This window comes from Mustela putorius, unplaced genomic scaffold (genome assembly GCF_011764305.1).
Source record: "Mustela putorius furo isolate JIRA1106 unplaced genomic scaffold, ASM1176430v1.1 tig00000460_pilon_pilon_pilon, whole genome shotgun sequence".
Taxonomy (NCBI): domain Eukaryota; kingdom Metazoa; phylum Chordata; class Mammalia; order Carnivora; family Mustelidae; genus Mustela; species Mustela putorius.
The window spans coordinates 14,669,487-14,690,306 of record NW_025421389.1 but is presented as its reverse complement, the minus strand read 5'-3'; the positions used below and the strand labels follow the sequence as shown (position 1 = coordinate 14,690,306).

Here is a 20,820-nt window from a genome sequence, read left to right as displayed (position 1 = left end):
GAAAACACAAACTAATTTATAGTGATAGAAATGGGTTGCCTGGAGATTGGGGGGTGAAGGGGAGTAGTTAATGGATATTCTTGATATCTTGATTGTGGTGATAATTTCACAGATGTATACATATGTCAAAACTTATCAAATTGAATACTTTAATATATGCCATTTATTGTATTCCAATCATCCTTCAGTAAAACTATGAGAAAAAAAGAAAACCACACAATGAAAGAAAAGCAAAGAATGATACACCATGACCAAGTTGGGTTTATCTCAAGAATGCAAGGCTGACTTAATATTTGAGAATCAATTCATGTCATTGATCACATTTACATAATAAAGGAGAGAACTACGTATGTAATCATCACCATAGAGGCAGAAAACAGAAATAATTCATCTTCAGAGAAATAACACAAGAAAACATACCACAATTTAGTCATGAGTTTCCAGGGTGAAAGGTGCACTATATATAACGCAGACTGAATCGTGGAGAGGGGGACCTCACTGTAAGGCACATAAATGGAAAATTTCAAGTGAGAAAGGAAAAAGAGGGGCGCCTGGGTGGCTCAGTGGGTTAAAGACTCTGCCTTCCGCTCAGGTCATGATCCCAGGGTCCTGGGATCGAGTGCCGCATCGAGCTCTCTGCTCTGCAGGGAGCCTGCTTCCTCCTCTCCCTCTCTCTACCTGCCTCTCTGCCTACTTGTGATCTCTGTCTGTCAAATAAATAAAATCTTTAAAAAAAAAAAAAAAAAGGAAGGCAAAAGAATATCCTAAACGCTTTCAGAAAGAACCATAAAAGAGTCACATATAAAAGGAGAATCAGAATGGATTTGAGTTCTTCTCAACAGCAAGGGAAAGCTGGAAGATAAGAGAACAATGCCTTCAGAATTCCAGGTAAAAAAAATGTTTGCAACCTAAAATAACTATTAAATCAAACTCTCAATCTAGTCTATGGCAGGAGAATAAAGATATTCTAGTATATTCTAAAAAATAGATTCCTCTGTACCCTTTCTCAAGAATATAGTGAATTTTTTTCCCCACCAAAACAAGGGAATATGGGGCGCCTGGGTGGCTCAGTGGGTTAGGCCGCTGCCTTCGGCTCAGGTCATGATCTCAGCATCCTGGGATCTAGTCCCGCATCGGGCTCTCTGCTCAGCAGGGAGCCTGCTTCCCTCTCTCTCTCTCTCTGCCTGCCTCTCCATCTACTTGTGATTTCTCTCTGTCAAATAAATTTTAAAAAAAATCTTAAAAAAAAAAAAAGGGAATATACCTAGAAAGATTAAAAGAAAATTCATCAGTCAAAGGACAGGAGAGAGAGGCAAGAAGTCTCCCCCAGATGAAAGTGAAGGGAAGTTCCACAAGAACAGCTGTGTACCAGATCTAGAATACAACCAGACTAGTTGATAGTAGAAAGATAGAGATACTCATTTGGACATTTTCAAGACCAAAAAAAAAAAGAAAAGAAAAGAATTGATAGAATGTCTGGGTTTATTTATTTATTTTTATTTATTTATTAAAGATTTTATTTATTTATTTGACAGAGAGAGATCACAAGTAGGCAGAGACACAGGCAGAGAGAGAGAGAGGAGGAAGCAGGCTCCCTGCTGAGCAGAGAGCCCGAAGCAGGACTCCATCCCAGGACCCTGAGATCATGACCTGAGCCGAAGGCAGCAGCCCAACCCACTGAGCCACCCAGGCGCCCTGGGTTTTTTTTTTAATTAATTAATTAATTATTTATTTGACAGAGAGCACAAGGAAGGGCGGGGGCAGAGGCAGAGGGAGAAGCAGGCTCCCCGCTGAGCAGGGAGCCTCTATGCCCCTTGACCCCAGGACTCTCAGATCACCACCTGAGCTGAAGGCAGATGTCCAACCAACTAGCCACCCAGGCACCCCTGAATGTCTGATTTTTTTTTTTCAATCATATTGTGAGATTTAAAATTCACTCAAGAGTTCTGGGTTGGACTGTTGATAGATAAATATACAGAAAATCAAGCAAATAAAAAAAAAACAAAATAATTCTTTACTCCAGGCTAAGAAAAAGGTTTTATAAGAGAAGAAATATTCTTATACAACACTACATGATTCAGTAAAAAAATAGTATTTACATAGTTATGATAGCTTATATATTTAGTATTGATTTCACTATAAATCGGTGACAACCCTCTGTTGGAAGGTGGAACGCTAAGTGTGAATGTTTGAGGAGGTATGAAAGCATTAAATCTTATCTTCCATAGTATAAAGTTAAAAAATAACAGCTCAAACTGTTGCTTTTAATCATTAAGCAAGCAGCAATATAAATGTGTTACTTAGAAAATTTGAGGTCTGGGCCATCTGGGTGGCTCGGTGGGTTAAGCCTCTGCCTTTGCTCAGGTCATGATCTCAGGGTCCTGGGATGGAGCCCAGCATCGGGCTCTCTGCTCAGCAGGGAGTCTGCTTCCCTCTCTCTCTCTGCCTGCGTCTCTGCCTACCTGTAATCTCTCTCTCTCTCTGTGAAATAAATAAAATCTTTTTTTTTTAAGATTTTATTTATTTATTTGACAGAGAGAAATCACAAGTAGTTGGAGAGGCAGGCAGAGAGAGAGAGGAGGAAGCAGGCTCCCTGCCAAGCAGAGAGCCCCATGCGGGACTCGATCCCAGGACCCTGAGATCATGACCTGAGCCAAAGGCAGCGGCTTAACCCACTGAGCCACCCAGGCGCCCCATAAATAAAATCTTTAAAAAAAAAAAAAAAGAAAAAGAAAATTTGAGGTCTATGCCAAAAGAAATAAAAGTGGTGGCTCCTAATGCCTAGGGAAAGACAAGTCAGGAATAGCTGGGGGTCAGAGGAAGGCTTTAGGTCTTATAATATAGTTTTTTAAGATTTTATTTATTTATTTGATAGACAGAGATTACAAGTAGACAGAGAGGCAGGCAGGGCAAGAGGAGGAAGCAGGCTCCCCGCCGAGCAGAGAGCCTGATGCAGGGCCCTATCCCAGGACCCCAAGACCATGGAGCCAAAGACAGAGGCCCCAACCCACTGAGCCACACAGGCACCCCTAGTCTTATAATATTTTTAAAGTATTATTTGATTTTTAAAACTATGTATATATATGGGGTATCCGGGTGGCTCAGTCAGTTAAGCGTCTGCCTTCAGTACAGGTCATGATCTCAGGGACCTGGGATCGTGTCCAACATCAGGCTCCTTGCTCAACGGAGAGTCTGCTTCTCCTTCTGCCTCTACCCACCACGCCCTTCACCACCACCCCATCCGGGCTCATGCTCTCTCGCTTTCGCTCTCACTCTATCTCAAATAAATAAATAAAATATTTTTTCTTAAAAAAAAAAAAGACTGTACATGTGTTACTTTGATTTTTAAAAAGCAAAACATGACTCTCTTTGCTGTCATAATCCAACAGTTTCTGTAATGTTTGATTACATTACTTGGAGTCCCAAGGACAAGCATAAAGAGGTTTGGGAGCAAACACAACTGATTCCTGGCCATGAACCACTTAAGTGGAAGAAGAGCTATGAGAGCTTGCTCGAAGCAGCCTACCAGCTGTGTGCATTCAGCAAGACAAGGACACTGGGTCGGCCGCTCTCTTACAGGACTACAGAGCGCTGGTTAATCTAGCAAATCATTTAAACTGAGGTCAGTTAAAAGAGCTTCTACTGTAATGAATCCCGATAATAAAGGAGATGAAATAAAACAGCCTTAATCCATCCACTTTGGCTACCCTGTCATTTTCCCATGGGTTGGATGGAAGAAATTTCACAAGGAATCGAACTCAAGATCATCCTTCTCAGGGTCGTTCAATTTGCCTTGAAATATTAACCCTCTTGAGGGAAATCTGCAAATGAGGATAAATTAGAAACCTTCTGAAGGGCAGGCTATCTTACACATCCTCTGGCTTAGTCCACAGAAGGGGTTGAAAAGGTGGCAAAAGAGATAAGAAAGCAAAATCTGTCTTTTGCACCATGATGGACCTGATTTCATTTCAGTAACGAGATTTATTCCATGGTTGTCCCCTTGTCCTTTGCACTGGGGCAAGGATGCGTATTAGCATCGCAAGAGAAAACAAGCAGCCGGGAGCCAAAAGGAGACTTGGGACCTCTATCCACACTGAGTAGGATTGTCGCGAATATCCTAGTGTCAAAGTCACCACCTTAACTGCCCCATCCATGAAACCCTGAGGTTTTGAGAGTTTGGGATTGCTAATTATTAAAAGAGCTAAGGATGGACAGCCACCTTTTCAATAAATCAGCCCCTGTTGATCTCTTTGCTGTGCTCTTTGGGGCAATGATCTGCAGAAATATCGCCCGGTAAGGAAAATGCATCTCTCATTCCTTCCCTTGAACTCAATTCTGGAGGACCTAGGAAGATGAGATCCACCTCCCCTTCCCTCATTTGCTGAGCCCACATGGCTGTGACAGCCCTTCCTGGTAAGAAATCATTAAATTTCATTTACAGCTAAAACTAGAAAACGAAGCAAGGCAGAAATCAGCTTTTAGGAAGGATGGAGCCATTAAATGATTTTTTTTTTCTACACATAGATTCAGCTAGGAAGGGCCATTTGGATCTTCTGAAATGTCACTTGTCATAGCCCGTGCAAATCAACTCAAAACAAGTATATTCTCTTTATTCAGAAACCTTGAGGCTACTTTCTTCTTTGGCATCAGTAAGCACGAATGTGACTCAGGTTCAGCTGCTTAAACATCTTCTTGGTTGAGTCTAGAAATGTCTCACTGGCCACTCCCCACGGAGTGACCACCTCCCTAAAGTCTAGGGCCCAGCTCTGATCGTTAGCCAGGCTTTGACCTTGCCACAAGTGTATCAATATTTGCCACCTTGGTTTTGGTGGGACTGAACTGTTCATTTTAGATAGGAAAACCTGATATATTTTTTTAAACCATTCATATTTGCACACAAGGGAAATGTCATAGTCACTCTCCTCCTCTTACTTCAGACCCCCTTATTTTGCACGGTGCAGGACACAGATCAACCACAGCAACTTGCTTTGACACTTTTCACCGACAGCCGTTCGAATCACCTCGTACACACCAGAGGTCCCCTCCTCTTATTCTCTACCTCCTCTGCAACTCCTGCCTTCCCAGCAATGTTTGGGAGCTCCTGCTGGGCTTCGTGACCTAATGGGGAAGACTGTTGAATTACTGAATGTTTTCCTAGCTGGAATCTAATCTACATCTTCTCGAGCTTTATTCAGCAAGGGGCCCCAGAGAGGTACCTCCGTGTCAGAGCTGTTGCCATTCAGAGCCTCCATGTTTGGGTCCCTCCAGTCTTCTGAGAGTGAAGGGATGTAATTGTCTGTCAGAGCATCCCAAACCCTGTAAACAAAGAGAAGCTCTCATTAGCACACATCTGTGGCCTGGCCTTGCCTGGAGGAAGGAAGAGCTGGGCCAGGGGAGGAGAGAGGCTTCTGTGTGTGCCAGGCTGAGGTCATCTGCCTTCCAGCATGCAAGAGCAAAGCAGCTTAAAAAAACGGAATTAGAGGCACTACCAGGAGAGAAAGAGCCAAGAGAATGGACGCCGGCCAGGGGCTTCAGCATGAAAGGTGTTTGCTTAAAAGAAGAGGGCTTTCTCACCATTGAGATACACATGGTAGAGTACAATCAAGCCAACTCTGGCAAAAAATAAATTGTCCCTGAAAATAAATCTGCCCCTCCACCAAATAGTTCATATGTCATGAAGCTAAGAAATGCCCATGATTCCTTTCCTTTCCTATGGGTGAAGAAGACAGAGAGAAAGAGGAAGATCATGATAGATTGATAGATTGATAGATACACAGATGATAGACACACAGATGGACATCAGGGCAGATTTTCTGGCTGAATCTCATTAAGATCAGGGCCATCATAAAGTTCAGATGCATTTCAACTTTATTGAATGCAAATCAACTAAATGGTCAAGAATGAACTCCTTGACATCTAACATAGCTAAGGGGTTAATGCCCTGTTCATGCTTACTTATTACCCAGAATGCTCTAGCGAGCCCACGGGTGGCACGACCCCGCGCTCTAGCAATGTAAGTCTCCGTCATGGACATTCTAAGGCAAATGTAGGAAAGGAATCAATCAATACACCTCTAACAATTGGTTTTTGTGAGAGAAGATGGGGCTCCTTTTATTACATTACTTTTAAAAATTCCAATATGTACATTATAAGAAACCCTTTCCTACAACTCATGCCATTTAATTCACTTATTTCAGAAAGATTTCTTGGGCGGGGCGCAGTGAAAGAGAGGGGGTTAGGGGAAATTACCTAAAGTCACAAATTCTCACACACAGGAAAATAAACAAATGAGGGGCCCGTGGGTGGCTCAGTCGTTAAGTGTCTGCCTTCAGCTCAGGTCCTGATCTCAGGGTCCTGGCATCAAGCCCCCATGCAGGCTCCCTGCTCAGCAGGAAGCCTGCTTCTCCCTCTCCCACTCCCCCCGTTTGTGTTCCCTCTCTTGCTGTGTCCCTCTCTGTCAAATAAATAAATAAAATCTTAAAAAATAAAAATAATAAACAAATGAGTCAACACCGAGAGATTAACAAAAATCATTAAACCAAGCTCCTAAAATTATGTCATCCACGGCAGCCAGTGGCATTGGCTAACATTAGCTAATGATAAAGGGGGGCTCTATGCAATCTTCCTCAGGTGCTTACACATGCCAAACATGAGTGATACCTACGAAAACAAGGTCTAAGAAGGTACATTTTATTTAGATCGACTAAAATAAATAGCCATTTAAAAATAAGCAACTAAGTATACATATGGATCAAATTCAAAACATGACAAAATCCAGGCTGAAAAGGCAAGTGCAGGACGGACAGGAGCACAGACATTTGAAATGTGAACAGGTGAGTGCTCTTAACATACGTAAAACCCAGAATGATATATGATTTATGGGCTAGAAGCAAAGAAACTTTCCTAGTGCACAAGGTATACAACTGGTCATGAGGCACATTGAAGGAACTCAAGAAAACAGTTTCAGAGCCGTGCGCGGGTGATCCGCTTATTCTGTTATTTTCCTACAATTACAAGAAAGCACTTTAAGAGGACTCATCAAGTGTTCATTAGACATCCATTCAGCAGGATTTCAGCGTCTGCTTCTTAAACATGGGTGATAATCCAATCTCCATCAGGCACCATTAGAGCTTCATTAATCCAGCCTAATGCTAACGCAAGTCTCAGTAGCATTCTAAAGCCAGGAGGCAAACACAATTTGCTGTCTCCAGGACAAAACTCCAAGCCCCACACCGGGAAGGCCAGCGGGGGACTCCCCCTTAACATGGCTGTGTTACCTTCTCTGCTGCGGAGAATCGACAACAAGCATGTGGGCACTGACCTTCGAGTTCTCCCTGCAGCAAGCGCCTGGAAAAATGATATTCAGCAAAGCCCAAAATAGGCAGGAGGCTTTTGTGCCTCTTCTAGGCTGGATAGAAGCTGGGAACTTTAATGAACCACACACTTGCCAATGACCTTGAAACTGCCTGCATTCTTAAAACAACAAGCAGGGATTCTGTCATATCATGGAGGGTGTGGCAGCTTTCCTCATGTGAGCCTTCACTGACATATTGTGGATTTCATCTTCCAATTCTAGATTTTTAGGGATGATTCCCCACACCCTGATCTCCTTGGGATTTCAAGCCATCCTCATTCTTTCCTGTTCTGTCCAAATTTTCTTCTTCTTTTCTGAAGCACTCTTTACCCTTTGGGGCTCATAAACAACCTTTAAGACAGAGTGACTCTTATCTCTGTAATTGCTCACATACGCCACACCCCTACGCGTAGTCAGTGCCCAAGTCACAATAATAACGGCCAACCCTTAATGGGCACGGACTATAAGCCAGGTACTCTCCTAAACCTTTGTGTGGATGGATTCATTTCTTCCTCACAACTCTATAAGGCAGATCTTAAGGAGGGGGGAATAAAAACTGAAACTGAAAAAGAGAAGTCCGTTAACTTGTCTAGAGTCACACAGCCAGTAAAGACAGAGGTGGGATTTGAAACCGGGCAATAGAGCTACAGAGCTTATATGCCTAACCACGTAACTATTCCAGTTCTTTATAATTTTACTGGCACTGGCACAGGGATCAGAATAATATACCAAGTTCCCACTCACGAGCTAGTTTAGAAAGTGGCTCTGAGTGAAAGATCGCGAACTCCATTTTCCGTCTCCAAAAGGAGCGATGGCAGGGGCAGCAGGGGCATGACGGCTTCCTGTCTAGCTCTCCTGCCTCAGCAAAGGTTACATAGAAGGCAAGGGCAGAAACACTGGCAGCAGCCACGGGAGCAGGAGAGGGAGCAAAGAGCCAGTGGTGGGAGGGAAACACAAAGCTTTCTCTGAGGAAGAGAAGGGGAAGGGCTTTCTCCCCCAGAGAGGCTACCTATTTCCCCACAAGCAGGGGCCTTGGGAATGAACACATTCCCTTTTACAGGCACCCTGAGGAGGACTGTGAACTTCTACTTCCCGGAGAAGCACCCTGCTTCCGACTCTTATCTTGGGGAAGGGAGACTCCCAATGTTACCTCCTAGATCTGTTCTCAAACAGCCAAGATTAAACATGTTGCCTTGGGCGCCTGGGTGGCTCAGTGGGTTAAGCCGCTGCCTCCGGCTCAGGTCATGATCTCAGGGTCCTGGGATCGAGTCCCGCATTGGGCTCTCTGCTCAGCAGGGAGCCTGCTTCCCTCTCTCTCTCTCTCTGCCTGCCTCTCTGCCTACTTGTGATCTCTGTCTGTCAAATAAACAAATAAAATCTTTAAAAAAAAAAAAAAAAAAACAGGTGGCCTTAATTCCCGTCGTTATGCTGCTCTTCATGTGCATGGTTTATGGCCCGGGCTTAGCGAGGTGCCTGTGGACTGACTAAACCATCTTTCACCACACAGGGCTGGGGATTCGGAAATGGACACAGGCAGAGTGTGAGGGACTGAGCAGGACAAGACACGGATAACAGAGATCTGGGTCTACTGGCAATATGGCCGTCAAGGCTACATGAGTCCTACACCCACACACACCTCTTTGTACCTATTCTGGACAATGCAGCAGGCAGCTAGGCTTAAAGGGCTTATTAGAATTCCGACTTGATAACCTTTCCCTTAATACCCTTGAGGCTGGCTCCTCCCTCCCCCCAGTGTTTCTTGTCCAGCCAGGCCAACAGCCTCGCTTGGGTATGTGTTCCTGTGAGTATATTAAGGCTTGTTTCACAGTTAATACTTAGGAATTATTATATGCACATACTGGCTTTGAACAACTTTTAACTTCTTTCGAGGACTTAAATAGAATCAATACTACCACTGCCCTCTGGGGAAACTGAACTTCTGAGAAGACAAATAAAGTTCCTAAAAATCAGTTACCCATCAGCTTTACCTGTCCTGCATATTCGGTATTTACTGGTCTTCACCCTCAAGTATAGTCGACTACATGGTATTATTTATTTACTGTGTGGATTTTACTTGGTTTTAAGTTTTTACTTATTTAAGGCATCTCTACACCCAACACGGGGCTCGAACTCACAACCCCAAGGTCAAGAGTCGCATGCTCTTCCGGACGGAGCCAGACAGGCATGACCCCACGTGGACTTTATTTTTAACAGCTTTAACCCAACAATTCTATCTGAAGAGCAGGAAACTGATTGTTCCCACATGTCTGGACCCTCAGTATCCTGGGTGCCAGTAAGAGGACTGATCACAACCCCAGTGAGGCAGGCAGTGGGCTGAGGTCTCTAGCCTCCCAGTTCAATCTCTCATGACAAAGGAAACGATGATCACACACGGCAAAGAATAGATTCTGGAAGTTTCTAAACTTACAGCCAGGAAATAACTATTCAAATTTGACTCGTGTAGTGCCTAAAACTTCCACGGCCTGACGAATCAGAGTTAACTTGACATCTCAGCCAACTCCCTATTGGCCAAATGGTTCCACACGGGAAGGAAAGAAATCCAAACTTTTTTCTTTTTTTTTAAAGAAATCCAAACTTTAAAGGGAATTACTGCATTGGCTTTATGACTTGTGCTATCTTTAAGGAGGTTAGCTTGACTAAGAACGACACAGCTTTTGTTTTATGTTTCTATTATTTAACTCTAACCCAGCCAAAACACTTGTAGTCTGTTTGTGGATGAAACACCCATTCCACTACCAAAACTAGGCAAGTTCACAAGCTATGCTCAGGAGAATCATAAACAAATTAGATGTTAAATTATCTTTTTCCTTTCTCCATCATAATTTTATAGTTTATAATTTTATAGTGTCCGGATAGGTATCTCTAGGCAAAATGTGCAATTTAACTCTGATTTTTATTTTAAGTTGGAAAGGCTTAGATACATGGACTGCTTAGAAAGCACAGTGTTAATTTCTCTCTTCCCGGCTTCCTCCCTCTACGCTATCCCCAAATTGTACCTTATCTCTAAGGAACTATTCAACATTCGGTCTTTTAGCTGAAGCAGTCAATGAGGCAGGCAAGACAGAAAAATCAGGGTGAGCGGACCAATAACCCCATGTGATGGTAATTAACATTGAGTGGCCTCTGCTAATGTGCTAGAAGAGAGCAAGAACCAGTTCACTGGGCCTTCGTCCTTAATGAGGCAGCAGGGAGCGGGGGAGGCAGGGTTCGTTAGATTGGGAAGAAATGATTTGTTGGAAGCAAAAGGAATGGGATGCATCTTAAAATGTCATTGTGGGTGAGTTAAGGAATTAGGGTCTTTCCGAGTTCTTAGCCCCGCTTCATCAAGATTGAGCTCTGGAGGTTTCAGAGATGAGGACCCACGCAGTCGACTAGAGTTAAGTGACTAGCCCAAGGTCACACAGTGAGTTAGCAGGAGTAAGAAAATTATAACTCACAGTCTTTGTATTTCTAGTTCATTGCACCAGGCAGTGAAAAAAAAAAATATTCTGTATAATAAAGCCCCAGAGCCATTCTTTTTCGACTTACATGAGTTAACAAATTATAACAGGCTCGGCATTTAAGAAGAGTCAGTTTCAAACTTAAAACTGAATTTAAACACAGAGCTCACAGTTACAGTACTGGTCACCAGAGTAAAATGTTCTCTCTGATCATGACTTCAGGCCAACATTAATTAAAAAGGAGAAAAGAAAATGGTGTGGATCTGGAAATGCACTACCTTTACCTACGAGGATGGCCATTATTGCTCACCCAATTCATTTAATATTCAGTATTTCATTAAAAAAATATTCCTGGATTACTTACAATACACCAAGCCCTGCATTAGACATGGGGGTATAATAGTGAGTGAGACAGACAGACACAGAGTCCCAGTACACTCACAGGGTCATCAAGTCAGCAACTATCTCCCACACTGGTCAGGCTCCCTTGCCTAGGACACGCCATTTTATCCCACTTATTTATGGGCAACAGTTCCCCTCCCCCGGCTCAAGTTCATAAAAAGAGAAACCAAAACCCGGTTGCTCCAAAGTCCCATTACAACTACCTGTGTGATCCCTTAAGAACAATTGGTACTTATTTTATCTCTATAGGGAATTCAGGCCTATTTTTACTAAGTGCCTAAAACATCCTTCTTTAATTTATGTGCCAAATTATCCCCTTCGTCTTTTTCTTGTCACTCCTCATACAGCACTTTTCTCAAAGCCCTTTTCTTGACTACAGTTAAGACCCCATGAGTGGCTAGTAAGTGACCCAGGGACTCTGTATACTCAAAAGCCACATCACCTAATTGTCACCTTTATTGTGCCCAAAGTAATTCCCTGGGCTCTCAGTTAGTATGGTTTCTGGTTTGGACATATCTTAACACTTGTAGATGATTTTCCAGTCCTGAGAAGGGTTTATAAACAGGTGATTTTCATAATTCTGCTGTTTCTCAAAGCAATTTGTTGGAATCTGTCACTGTTTTGTTTTGTTTTGCTTTTAAGATTTTTATTTATTTATTTGACAGAGAGAGATGACAAGTAGGCAGAGAGGCAGGGGTAGGGGGTGGCTCCCTGCTGAGCAGAGAGCCCTATGTGGGGTTCAATCCCAGGACCCTGAGATCATGACCTGAGCTGAAGACAGAGGCTTAACCCACTCAGTCACCCAGGGGCCCCAGGAATCTGTCATTGTTAATTAATTTTTCTTCTGGTCCTTATTTCTAATATCTGGGCGGATTACTACTGATATAAAGAAAATTGAAGAGGTACCTGGGTGGCTCAGTTGGTTAAGTGTCTGCCTTTGGCTCAGTTCAGGATTTCGGGGGTCCTGGGATCAAGCCCCACATCAGGTTCCCTGCTCAGCGGGGAGTCTGCTTTTCCCTCTCCCTCTGTCCCTCCCCACTGCTTGTGCTCCTCTGTCTCTCAAATAAATAAATAAAATCTTTAAATAAAAAAAGGGCAACCCTCTCAGGTCCCCTCCTTCTTTGGGAGCTTTGTACCATCACTCAATAAACCTTGCTTTGCTGCCCTCAACTCTGCCCCGTCTGCCTCTTCATTCTTCAAAGCGGTGTGACCAAGAACAGCAGGCACCGAAGGCAAAAATCCTACAACATGTGCTTCTAGAAATTACTAAATGGATCCCTAAATTTGTCAGTCTGAAGAATGCTATTATAGCAAAGACTTTACCATTGTTTACTTCTTCGTTTTCACCAGAAAGTAAGCTTTCTAAGGGTTAAGAATTCTAGTTTATGTAATTAAAGCTACTAGAAATAATAAGGGAAACAGCTCCACATGCAAGCAAAGTAAAATGTGTGCTTTAATGAGGAAAAAGAGAGTCATAGAAGGCTTGTGCAAAATAAATTTTTGGAAAGGGGAAAAAAAAAGAAAGAAAACTGAAGATAGGCTCTAAAATGGATCATGCTCCTAAAATTCCATTTTGTATTAAAGAAAACCTATTTTCTAAAAATCTTTCATTCCTTTAAGTTTTCCATTTTAAGAAAGCTCTACAGGTCACCGTACAGGGACATAATAGTGTAATGTCCGCAATTCCCGGGGCCCTGCCCCACTAGAGGCAAGTATAAGTGACACGAACCCATGGACAGAAACCAGGTCCATGTCAAGGAGCCCCAGTCTACGGGGCTCATGTCGGAAGCAACAGAGGGCAATTAAGACTTCTTACTCCTCGTCCTGCAAGGTCTCCTCCTCCTCCTGGATCTGGAACTGGTTCTTCACGGGAGCCAGGGTCTCTGTCTTGGCGTTGTAGTTCCGAAAGCAGACATTGAGCTTCTCATCAAATTCATTCACAAGGTCCTCCATGGACTTGAAGCTGATTATTTCAGAAGAAAAATTCTCCAGCTCAGAGAGGGAGGGGTCCTCTAGATGGTGGGGAGATGAGCCGTAGAAACACTGAGGTTTCTCCTCCTGGTTGTCTGAGCAGCAGGGCCGAAGGTCCTCGAACTCTTCATCCAGACTCACCAGCGGGGCCTCCATTCTTGCCCAGCAAGAGGACAACAGCAACTCTCAGTTGATCTAGGAGAAATAAACAAGGTAACATGAGCTGGGCTGGGCTGGGCTTTTGTGACAGCTCTGCTGGGGAGCCATAACCAAGTCATCCCTGGCTCTAGATCCCTCTGAGAAAGAAGATTCTGCTTGCCAGGCATCCATCGTGGCTGTTCACTGTTATACACGGGAGATGTTCAAATAGAGCCATCCATGTGAGTAACCTAAGTGGAGAAAACTTTGGAGACCTGCCTGCTTCCAGTTCCCTGCTCCAAAACACAAAGCAGAGTGGTTAAGACGCAGGCCCGGACCAGACTGCCTAGGTTTGCATCCTGTTCTGACCCTGACAAGTTGTAGCTGGACAAGCTGCTTAATTCTCTGGGCTTCCTTTTGTTTTTTTCTCAAGAAATAATCAACCGCAAGGGATTGTCTGATAGATTAAGGGAGTAAACCCAGGTAAGTGCTTAGAACTGTATCTGGAAGATAATAAACATCATTGTTGTTCCATATGTTCTCCATTTAATATTATTATTATTATTATTATTATTATTATTACCATAGGACCACATTCTTCACCACGTGCTCTGAGAACCAGAAGTCTTTGATAACTTATTTGGTGGCAGAACCTGACCTGACCTCACTTGGCAACTAAAGCTGATCTACATGAATTTAAAGTTGCTTATGGTTTTAATTTATTCCATTTAATGTGTTTTGCTGCAGAAGTATTAATGTTTTTAATTATGGCGATTGCTGCCCCAATCCCCAGGAGATGATATGCAGAATATGCACGCTATTTCTGCTTTCAAAATGCCTGGCCCTAAGGGTTTTGGATAGGAATTCATGGACCTGGATATTACTACCCTCATCAATAAATCATAGACCAATAGAGACTTTCAAACAAGCACCTGAGCTCTTCTAAGACACAGAGCTTCTGTCTGGAGTTAAAGGAACAGATCAAATGATTGGTTATCCTGAAAGAGAGTGACCCAGCTAACTGCCCATGTGCTCCAAGGCCAACCTCCATTTCCATCTCAGGCACACCCTGCTGAAAGGCTGCACACTCAGGCCTGCTTTCTTTTCCACAGCTCTTGTTCCTCCTCATACACTGCCTTCGACCACGATATATCCAACCATGTGGATATCCAAGTCCTTCCCCAATTTTAATTTCAATCCCTCAAGGGCAAAAACATCTCTGGACATCCCGTATGGCTTCTAGCACACACCGCTGTGCAGCTAGGCAATCAATCAACGTGCACTCAATGAGAAATGATCATTTGTCTCCCACGTACCGCTTCTCATTTTCAATTTCAAGCAGTACAGCATTACTGTCTCTCATACCCTTCCCTCCCTACTCCACTTCCTTCCCCATAATGTGGAAAGGCAACCAAACTCTTCTCTCCTGTCTGTGTGATTACTGGTCCAATGAGATGCTGAAATTGGAAACACCACCTGAGGAGAACCGAACAGATAACAAAAACCATGGGTTTTGCCCTGTAAGTGCCGTTGTCTGTCTCTGTCTATAAAACTTAAACTCTAAATGAGTGAGGCAAAGGTCATGCCAGGCCAGGAACGAGCCAGCTCTTACTGGGATTGTACTGGGATTAAGCCAGTTACCATCACATCTCAACAAAACACATTCTAAGTATTTATGGTTTGCAAAGGCAACATGATAAGACATAAAAATAAAGAGACATAAAAGCAGTATGGTATCTTGGAAAGAACATATGCTCAAGAGCCAAAGAGACCTGCCAATGCATGGCTAAGTGACAAGCTTCATGGGTCCTGATTTTCTCATCTGTTAGGAGATGAAGGTGTTGGTGTAAAGCTAATAGCTTTGGAAGTTAATTTCAATAACTTATTAATTAACAATCTTAATTTTAAAAAAATATTTAATAATGTATTTTATTTGAGCCAATATATCCCAAAGGTTGTATTTCAAAATGTAATCTATATTTTAAAATATTAATGAGACAGTTTCCACTCCTTTTTCGTACTCAGTCTTTGACATCCAGCGTGTGTTCACTGTACATTTTCCATTTGGACAAGCCACAGGTGGCTTGTGGCTACCATATTGGATAACAGAACTATAAAGCAATATGCAACTAATTCACAGTCAAGGGTTCTTCATCTAGAGTCTACAGACCCCTAAAAGGGCTCTTTGAATATAACTATCTTTTATGCATTTAAAAACATATTTGGATGAGAATCCCATAGGTTTCTCTACATTGCCAAAGGAGCCAATAGCACAAAAAAGACTGAGAATCCCTGAGTGCCAAAGTAAGTTGAGAAAAGGTCACAGAGTACAATAGGAAGCAAGGAAAGGCTTTACAGATGAGGGATTTGGAGGCACCTGGCTGGCACAGTCATTAAGCATCTGCCTTCAGCTCAGGTCATGATCCCAGGACCCTGGGATCGAGCCCCCATCGCACTCTCTACTCAGCGGGGAGCCTGCTTCCTCCTCTCTCTCTGCCTGCCTCTCTGCCTACTTGTGATCTCTGTCTGTCAAATAAATAAATAAAATCTTTAAAAAAAAAAAAAAAGATTCTCTCTCTCCCTCTCCCTCTGCTCCTCCCCCCTGCTCATGCTCTCTTTCTCTCTCAAATAAATAAATAAATATTTAAAAAATAAATAAATAAAATAGTTTTTAAATTGAATGTTACATTGTAGAGTAATGAAGATAATCTTTGAATTATGCCACAATGCATGGCATAAGTGCTAAGCACAATGCATGGCTTATGTGGTGTCCAAAAGATGTCAACGATTTTAGGAAAATAAGGATAACTCGATTTCATGGAAAGGTAAGGGGAGGATGTTTCAAGTAAAATATTAAAAAAGTAAAATAAAATAAAAATTCCCCCTGCCGTGACAGTCTATGTGCAATGCTCCAAATGTTGATCAAATGGGAGAACCATGGCTGAATAAATTTTATCACCTCTTTTTTTATTTATTTTGGTCAAAGGTTCTTGGAACATGGGCCCCATTTCAGGGAGACATGAAAGCTAACGGCCTTATGTTCCAGATATGTACATTTCCTTTAAATTTGTACTCTTCTCTAAGAGAGAAGGGGGAGCAGGAAAGAGTGATACCAACGGGGCGGGGAGGGGGGGCTAGTTTGAACGGCACCGTCCATACTATTAACCAGCAACAAGAGAACGATCCAACCAGAATCTAAGACAGAGACTGAGTTTGGGGTGTTGGCAACAGGAGGATTATGCTGAAAGCACCTATCCTCAGCCCAGGCAGCCTCTGGAGGAAATGGATTCACCTAGATGATTATAAAACAAGAACGGGATAGCACAGCCCTAGAGTTTTGAAACATGGTCATAGCCTGATTTCTGTCCATCGATTCACGCCCATGAGCCAAGAAGCTCTGCGTAAATGACCACCCCGGGGATGTGGGGATGAAACAAATACTGAAAGCCTGCACTAGAATTTGGAAGTCACTCAACACCCAAACCGAGCCTGGTTTTGGTAGAAAGACCCCAGACTAAGGCAGAGGCCATGAGAGCCTGGCTCAAGGAGGGGCCTCTGGGAGGGCACTGGCCACCCTTCTGGAACCTGTGCCCCTTCTGTCCTTCCTTTAGCTCACTTTCTCTTGCTCTTCTCCCTTGGTGAGGTGCCTTTGCACTCCCACTGAAATGTCCTACTCTTGCATCCTGACCAGCTCTCCTCTGTCTTCACTCCCAGCTCATCTCAGAGGCCTCCTCCCTGAAAAGCTAGGGTTAATGCAATTCAGAGCTTATCCCCTGTCTCTACACTTCCCAAATGATTTTTTTTTTTTTAAAGGCAAGAAGAATGGCAGGAAAAGGGAACCGCGGAAGGGTCACCTTGTCTTTTTCACTCTATCCAATAACAGCCTGCAGGACTAGACTTTGATTATGTCCTATAATCTACTCCATTTATTTTGGCTCCCGATAGATAGTGTAATTTGGAAAAGAAAAGACGGTTCCAACCGTCACAGAGACCCAGTAGGAAACACAGAAGCCTCTCCCCTTGCAGCATAATGATGCAGCTTGGGGCTGCAGTCACAAATTTTCACTCCCAGCTTTGCTGAGCTGAACAGAGAGAAGCAGGAGCAGAGAATTCACCATTGCCTCTCCCCAGCTGGGCCCCTGCACCTCCACAGAGGCCCCAGTCCATCTCCCCCCTTCTTCCTGTTACCTACCCCATAGATCAGTTATTTCTAGCCCCTTACCCACCTCATCCCTAAAATCTGCCCTGCACTGATTCACCAAGGCTGTCCCACTGCTACTCAGCAAAACCAGCCAGGACACAGGACAGTGACAGCTTCCCACAACGAATGTATTTTGTTGCATAGAAGTCAGCAACCCCTTTGCGTTCCGCTCCCCCCCCCCTCCTCCTCCTGCTGCTCCATTCACCCTCATTTCACATCCTCCCTCCTCCCAACCCCGCCCGGGTCTGTTGGGGTAAAGAAAGGCTTCTCCAAACAGCACAATGGCTGGCGCTCCAAGAAAGCTGGGCTCAGCCCGCGCAGGCCGCACACAGACTCCACGGCCCTTTGGCCAAACAAGAGCAGGACACGGGAGTGGCAGAGAGCTCCGCGGGTGTCCAGCCGCGACAAGGGAAGGGACAGGCAAAAAAGAAGAGAGGGCTGGGATAACACGCCCGTCCTGAGGCTCTGTCAAGCCTCGCGCCCCTGAGCCCCAGAGGCCCTGAGCCCACCGGAGGGCAGCGCTCCCCCCAACCACCACCACCCTCGTCCTTTCTCCGACCTGTTCCGTAGTAAAACAATCGCTCCCGCAGCGTCTGCGGCAGCTGCCAGCGGTTCTGACACTGCAGGAATGCATGGTCCTGGGGACGGGCTCGACACCCCAGGGAGGGGCACGGGCGGGTGCGGGGTCAGGCTCTTAGGGGCATAGATGACTCGGGGGCGTTTTAAGAGTAGCCGGGCCGGATAACGGTCCAGGGAGCAGGTACAGTCCCACTGCCCCACACCATCGGGCAGCGTTCCCGGTTCCCCCAGCCCCCAGCCCGCGCCGCGCCTCCCTTCTCTCTCAATCTCTCTCTCTCTCTCTCTCTCACACACACACACACACACTCGCACGCCAGGCCTGGCTGGGGGGCCCAGGCTCTGATCTGATGATGCTTGAAGTGCCCATCATCCCACAGCTCCCCGGCCTCGGGGCTCTTCCGTTCCAATTCCAGGATGGGACAGGATGGGGGCGCGGGGCTGCGGCGTCCCCGAACCTGCTGGCGGAGAAGTCCCAGTCGCGGGGCCTCTCCTTCACCACCCCCGTCCGTCCAACCCCCACCCACGGCAGTGGGTCAGTCGGGCTAAGGTCGCCCCCCGCGACGGCACCTGTGCGGGTCCTGGCGGAGGGAGGCGGATATCGCGGGGCTCAGCGGGACACCCCCATCCACGGGCCGCGGGGAGCGGCCGGAGCACAGCGCGGCGGCGGCGGCGGCGGCGGCAGCGGCAAACCAGCGAGCGCTCCCCCAGCAGCTCGGCCGGCGCCGGGCTCCGCTCCCCTCCTCCACCCCGCCCCCTCCGCCCCCTCCCCGCGCTCGTGTCCGGGCCCTCGGGGGCGCGCCCGCGCTCGGGCACCCGCCCGCTGGCACGCGCCGGGCCCGACGTCATCTACTCGTTAGCATTCAGAGCCTTCCTTGCAGCATGTGGCCTGCCTTTATTAATATTCATGACTTACTATTTCTCCCCTCTAACATTGGACTTTCTTCTGCCCTCATGAATATTCAGCAGCTCCAAGATCTGTGCGTGCTGTAACTCCCAATAAGGATACCTCACAGCGCCTGACACTAGATTCTCCATAAAAACATAGGCAGGTGGCTGAGTGGATGGGCAGGTGGATGCCCTCCAATACATCGAAGACTCCCCTGGCCTTTTTTGGGCTCTGACTCATTCCATTCTACTGGGGACCGAGGTCAGCAAGCTGAGGGATGCTGGCAGCCCAAACCCAGCTCAGACCTCCAGCCAAAAGTGATAACGGCATTTACCGCCCAAAGATTCAGGATGAGAGCTGGATCCAGGCTGATAAAGCTGAGTGAGGTTTCTGGCACAGGAGGACTTGAGGTAATAGAGAATAATCCACCAGGAGATTATAAGGAAGGCCCTGGGGTCTTATGATAATTGTCTCCTCATTCATTTATCTTGTCCACTATGCATAAGTCTGTGCTTACAAGTGCTGTCAGTACAAAGTCTAATAATTCACCAAAGCAGACAACTGAAAGCACAAGATCTGTGGGTATCAATGGAAGCAACCTTGGAGAACCCAAACACTTCGGTCTGAAGTGAGTTACTTCATCTGTAAGTTACAGATGAAGTCAGATAAACTGGCAGAGGTGTGAGGAAGGACCTCTGGACAAAGCGGAGAGCTTCAGCTGAAAGGAGCTGGAGCCCTTATTTGCTCATTTAGGCCTTCATCCCACAGACATTTCAGTCATGAGACAAAGGTGCAACAAGGGAATAAGGTCCCATTCAGAGGAGAGCAAGAGTTGGTCACCTTGCCCTCCAGGGGCATCAACAGATCCAGTAGGGGCTGGTTCAAAGGTCAATGATTCGGGGTGACTGAGTGGCTCAGTCAGTTAAGGGTGGGATTCTTGATTTCAGCTCAGGTCACGATCTCAGGGTCATGGGATCGCGAGCCCTGGGTTGGGCTTCTCACTGGGTGTGGTGTCTGCTTGAGATTCTCTCTCTCCCTCTCCTGCCCCCCCCCTCAGATAAATAAATATTTTAAAAAAAAAGAGGGGGTTGGGTGCCTGGATGGCTCAGTCTGTTAAGGGTCTGCCTTCAGCTCAGATCATGATCCTGGGGTCCTGGGATCAAGTCCCACATCAGGCTTCCTGCTCAACGGGGAGCCTTCTCCCTCTGCCTGCCTCTCTCCCTGCTTGTGTGCTCACTCTCTCTCTCTCTCTCTGACAAACAAATAAGTAAAATCCTTTTTAAAAAAAAAGTTTTTTTTTAAATGGGGACCCTGGAGTCTACTTTGTTGGGATGTTACCCAGTTTTGTGACTTAGGCTAGTTAACCTTCTTGTGCCTCATTTCCTCTTCAGTAAAATGAAGTTAAATAAATAGCACCCACCTTGATGCCAGTCGTAGGATTAGAGTTACTATATGTAAAGTACTTTCTTTCAGGCACAGTAGAAGGCACTACAGTCTTGGCCAGTATCCTTTTTAGGAGAAGCTTGGGGACACTGTACCAGAGGCCACCTTCTGTCCTGATCTTCAAAAGCATGGGACTCAGGTTTGAGAGAGGCTTTCAAGGAAGCACAGCAAAGTGATAAATAGCTTGGGCTTTGCAGAAAATTTAGGGTCAAACCATGTATCAGCTGGGGACCTTGCACAAGTTACTTGCCAGCTTTGAGCCTCAATGTCCTCATCTGTAAAGTTGGGATTCCGGGGCGCCTGGGTGGCTCAGTGGGTTAAGCCGCTGCCTTTGGCTGGGGTCATGATCTCAGGGTCCTGGGATCGGATCCCGCATCAGGCTCTC

General features: G+C 45.3%; 1 protein-coding gene across 3 annotated transcripts in view; it reads right to left on the bottom strand.

Moving 5' to 3' along the window:
* FEZ1 (fasciculation and elongation protein zeta 1) overlaps positions 1 to 18,863 on the bottom strand; it is a 44,993-nt gene extending 26,130 nt beyond the window's left edge. The window contains exons 1-3 of one of the 3 annotated variants that reach the window (XM_013055004.2): positions 18,674 to 18,863; positions 13,034 to 13,383; positions 5,217 to 5,316 (exon numbers count right to left, since the gene is read on the bottom strand). In XM_013055004.2, coding sequence (XP_012910458.1) covers positions 5,217 to 5,316; positions 13,034 to 13,344 — 411 coding nt within the window. In that variant the 5' untranslated portion in view covers positions 13,345 to 13,383; positions 18,674 to 18,863. Of the gene's footprint in view, positions 1 to 5,216; positions 5,317 to 13,033; positions 13,384 to 18,086; positions 18,340 to 18,673 lie in introns of those variants that run through there. The other 2 variants (XM_004750179.3, XM_013055003.2) reach the window with 2 other exon arrangements.
* Positions 18,864 to 20,820: the final 1,957 nt, after the last annotated feature.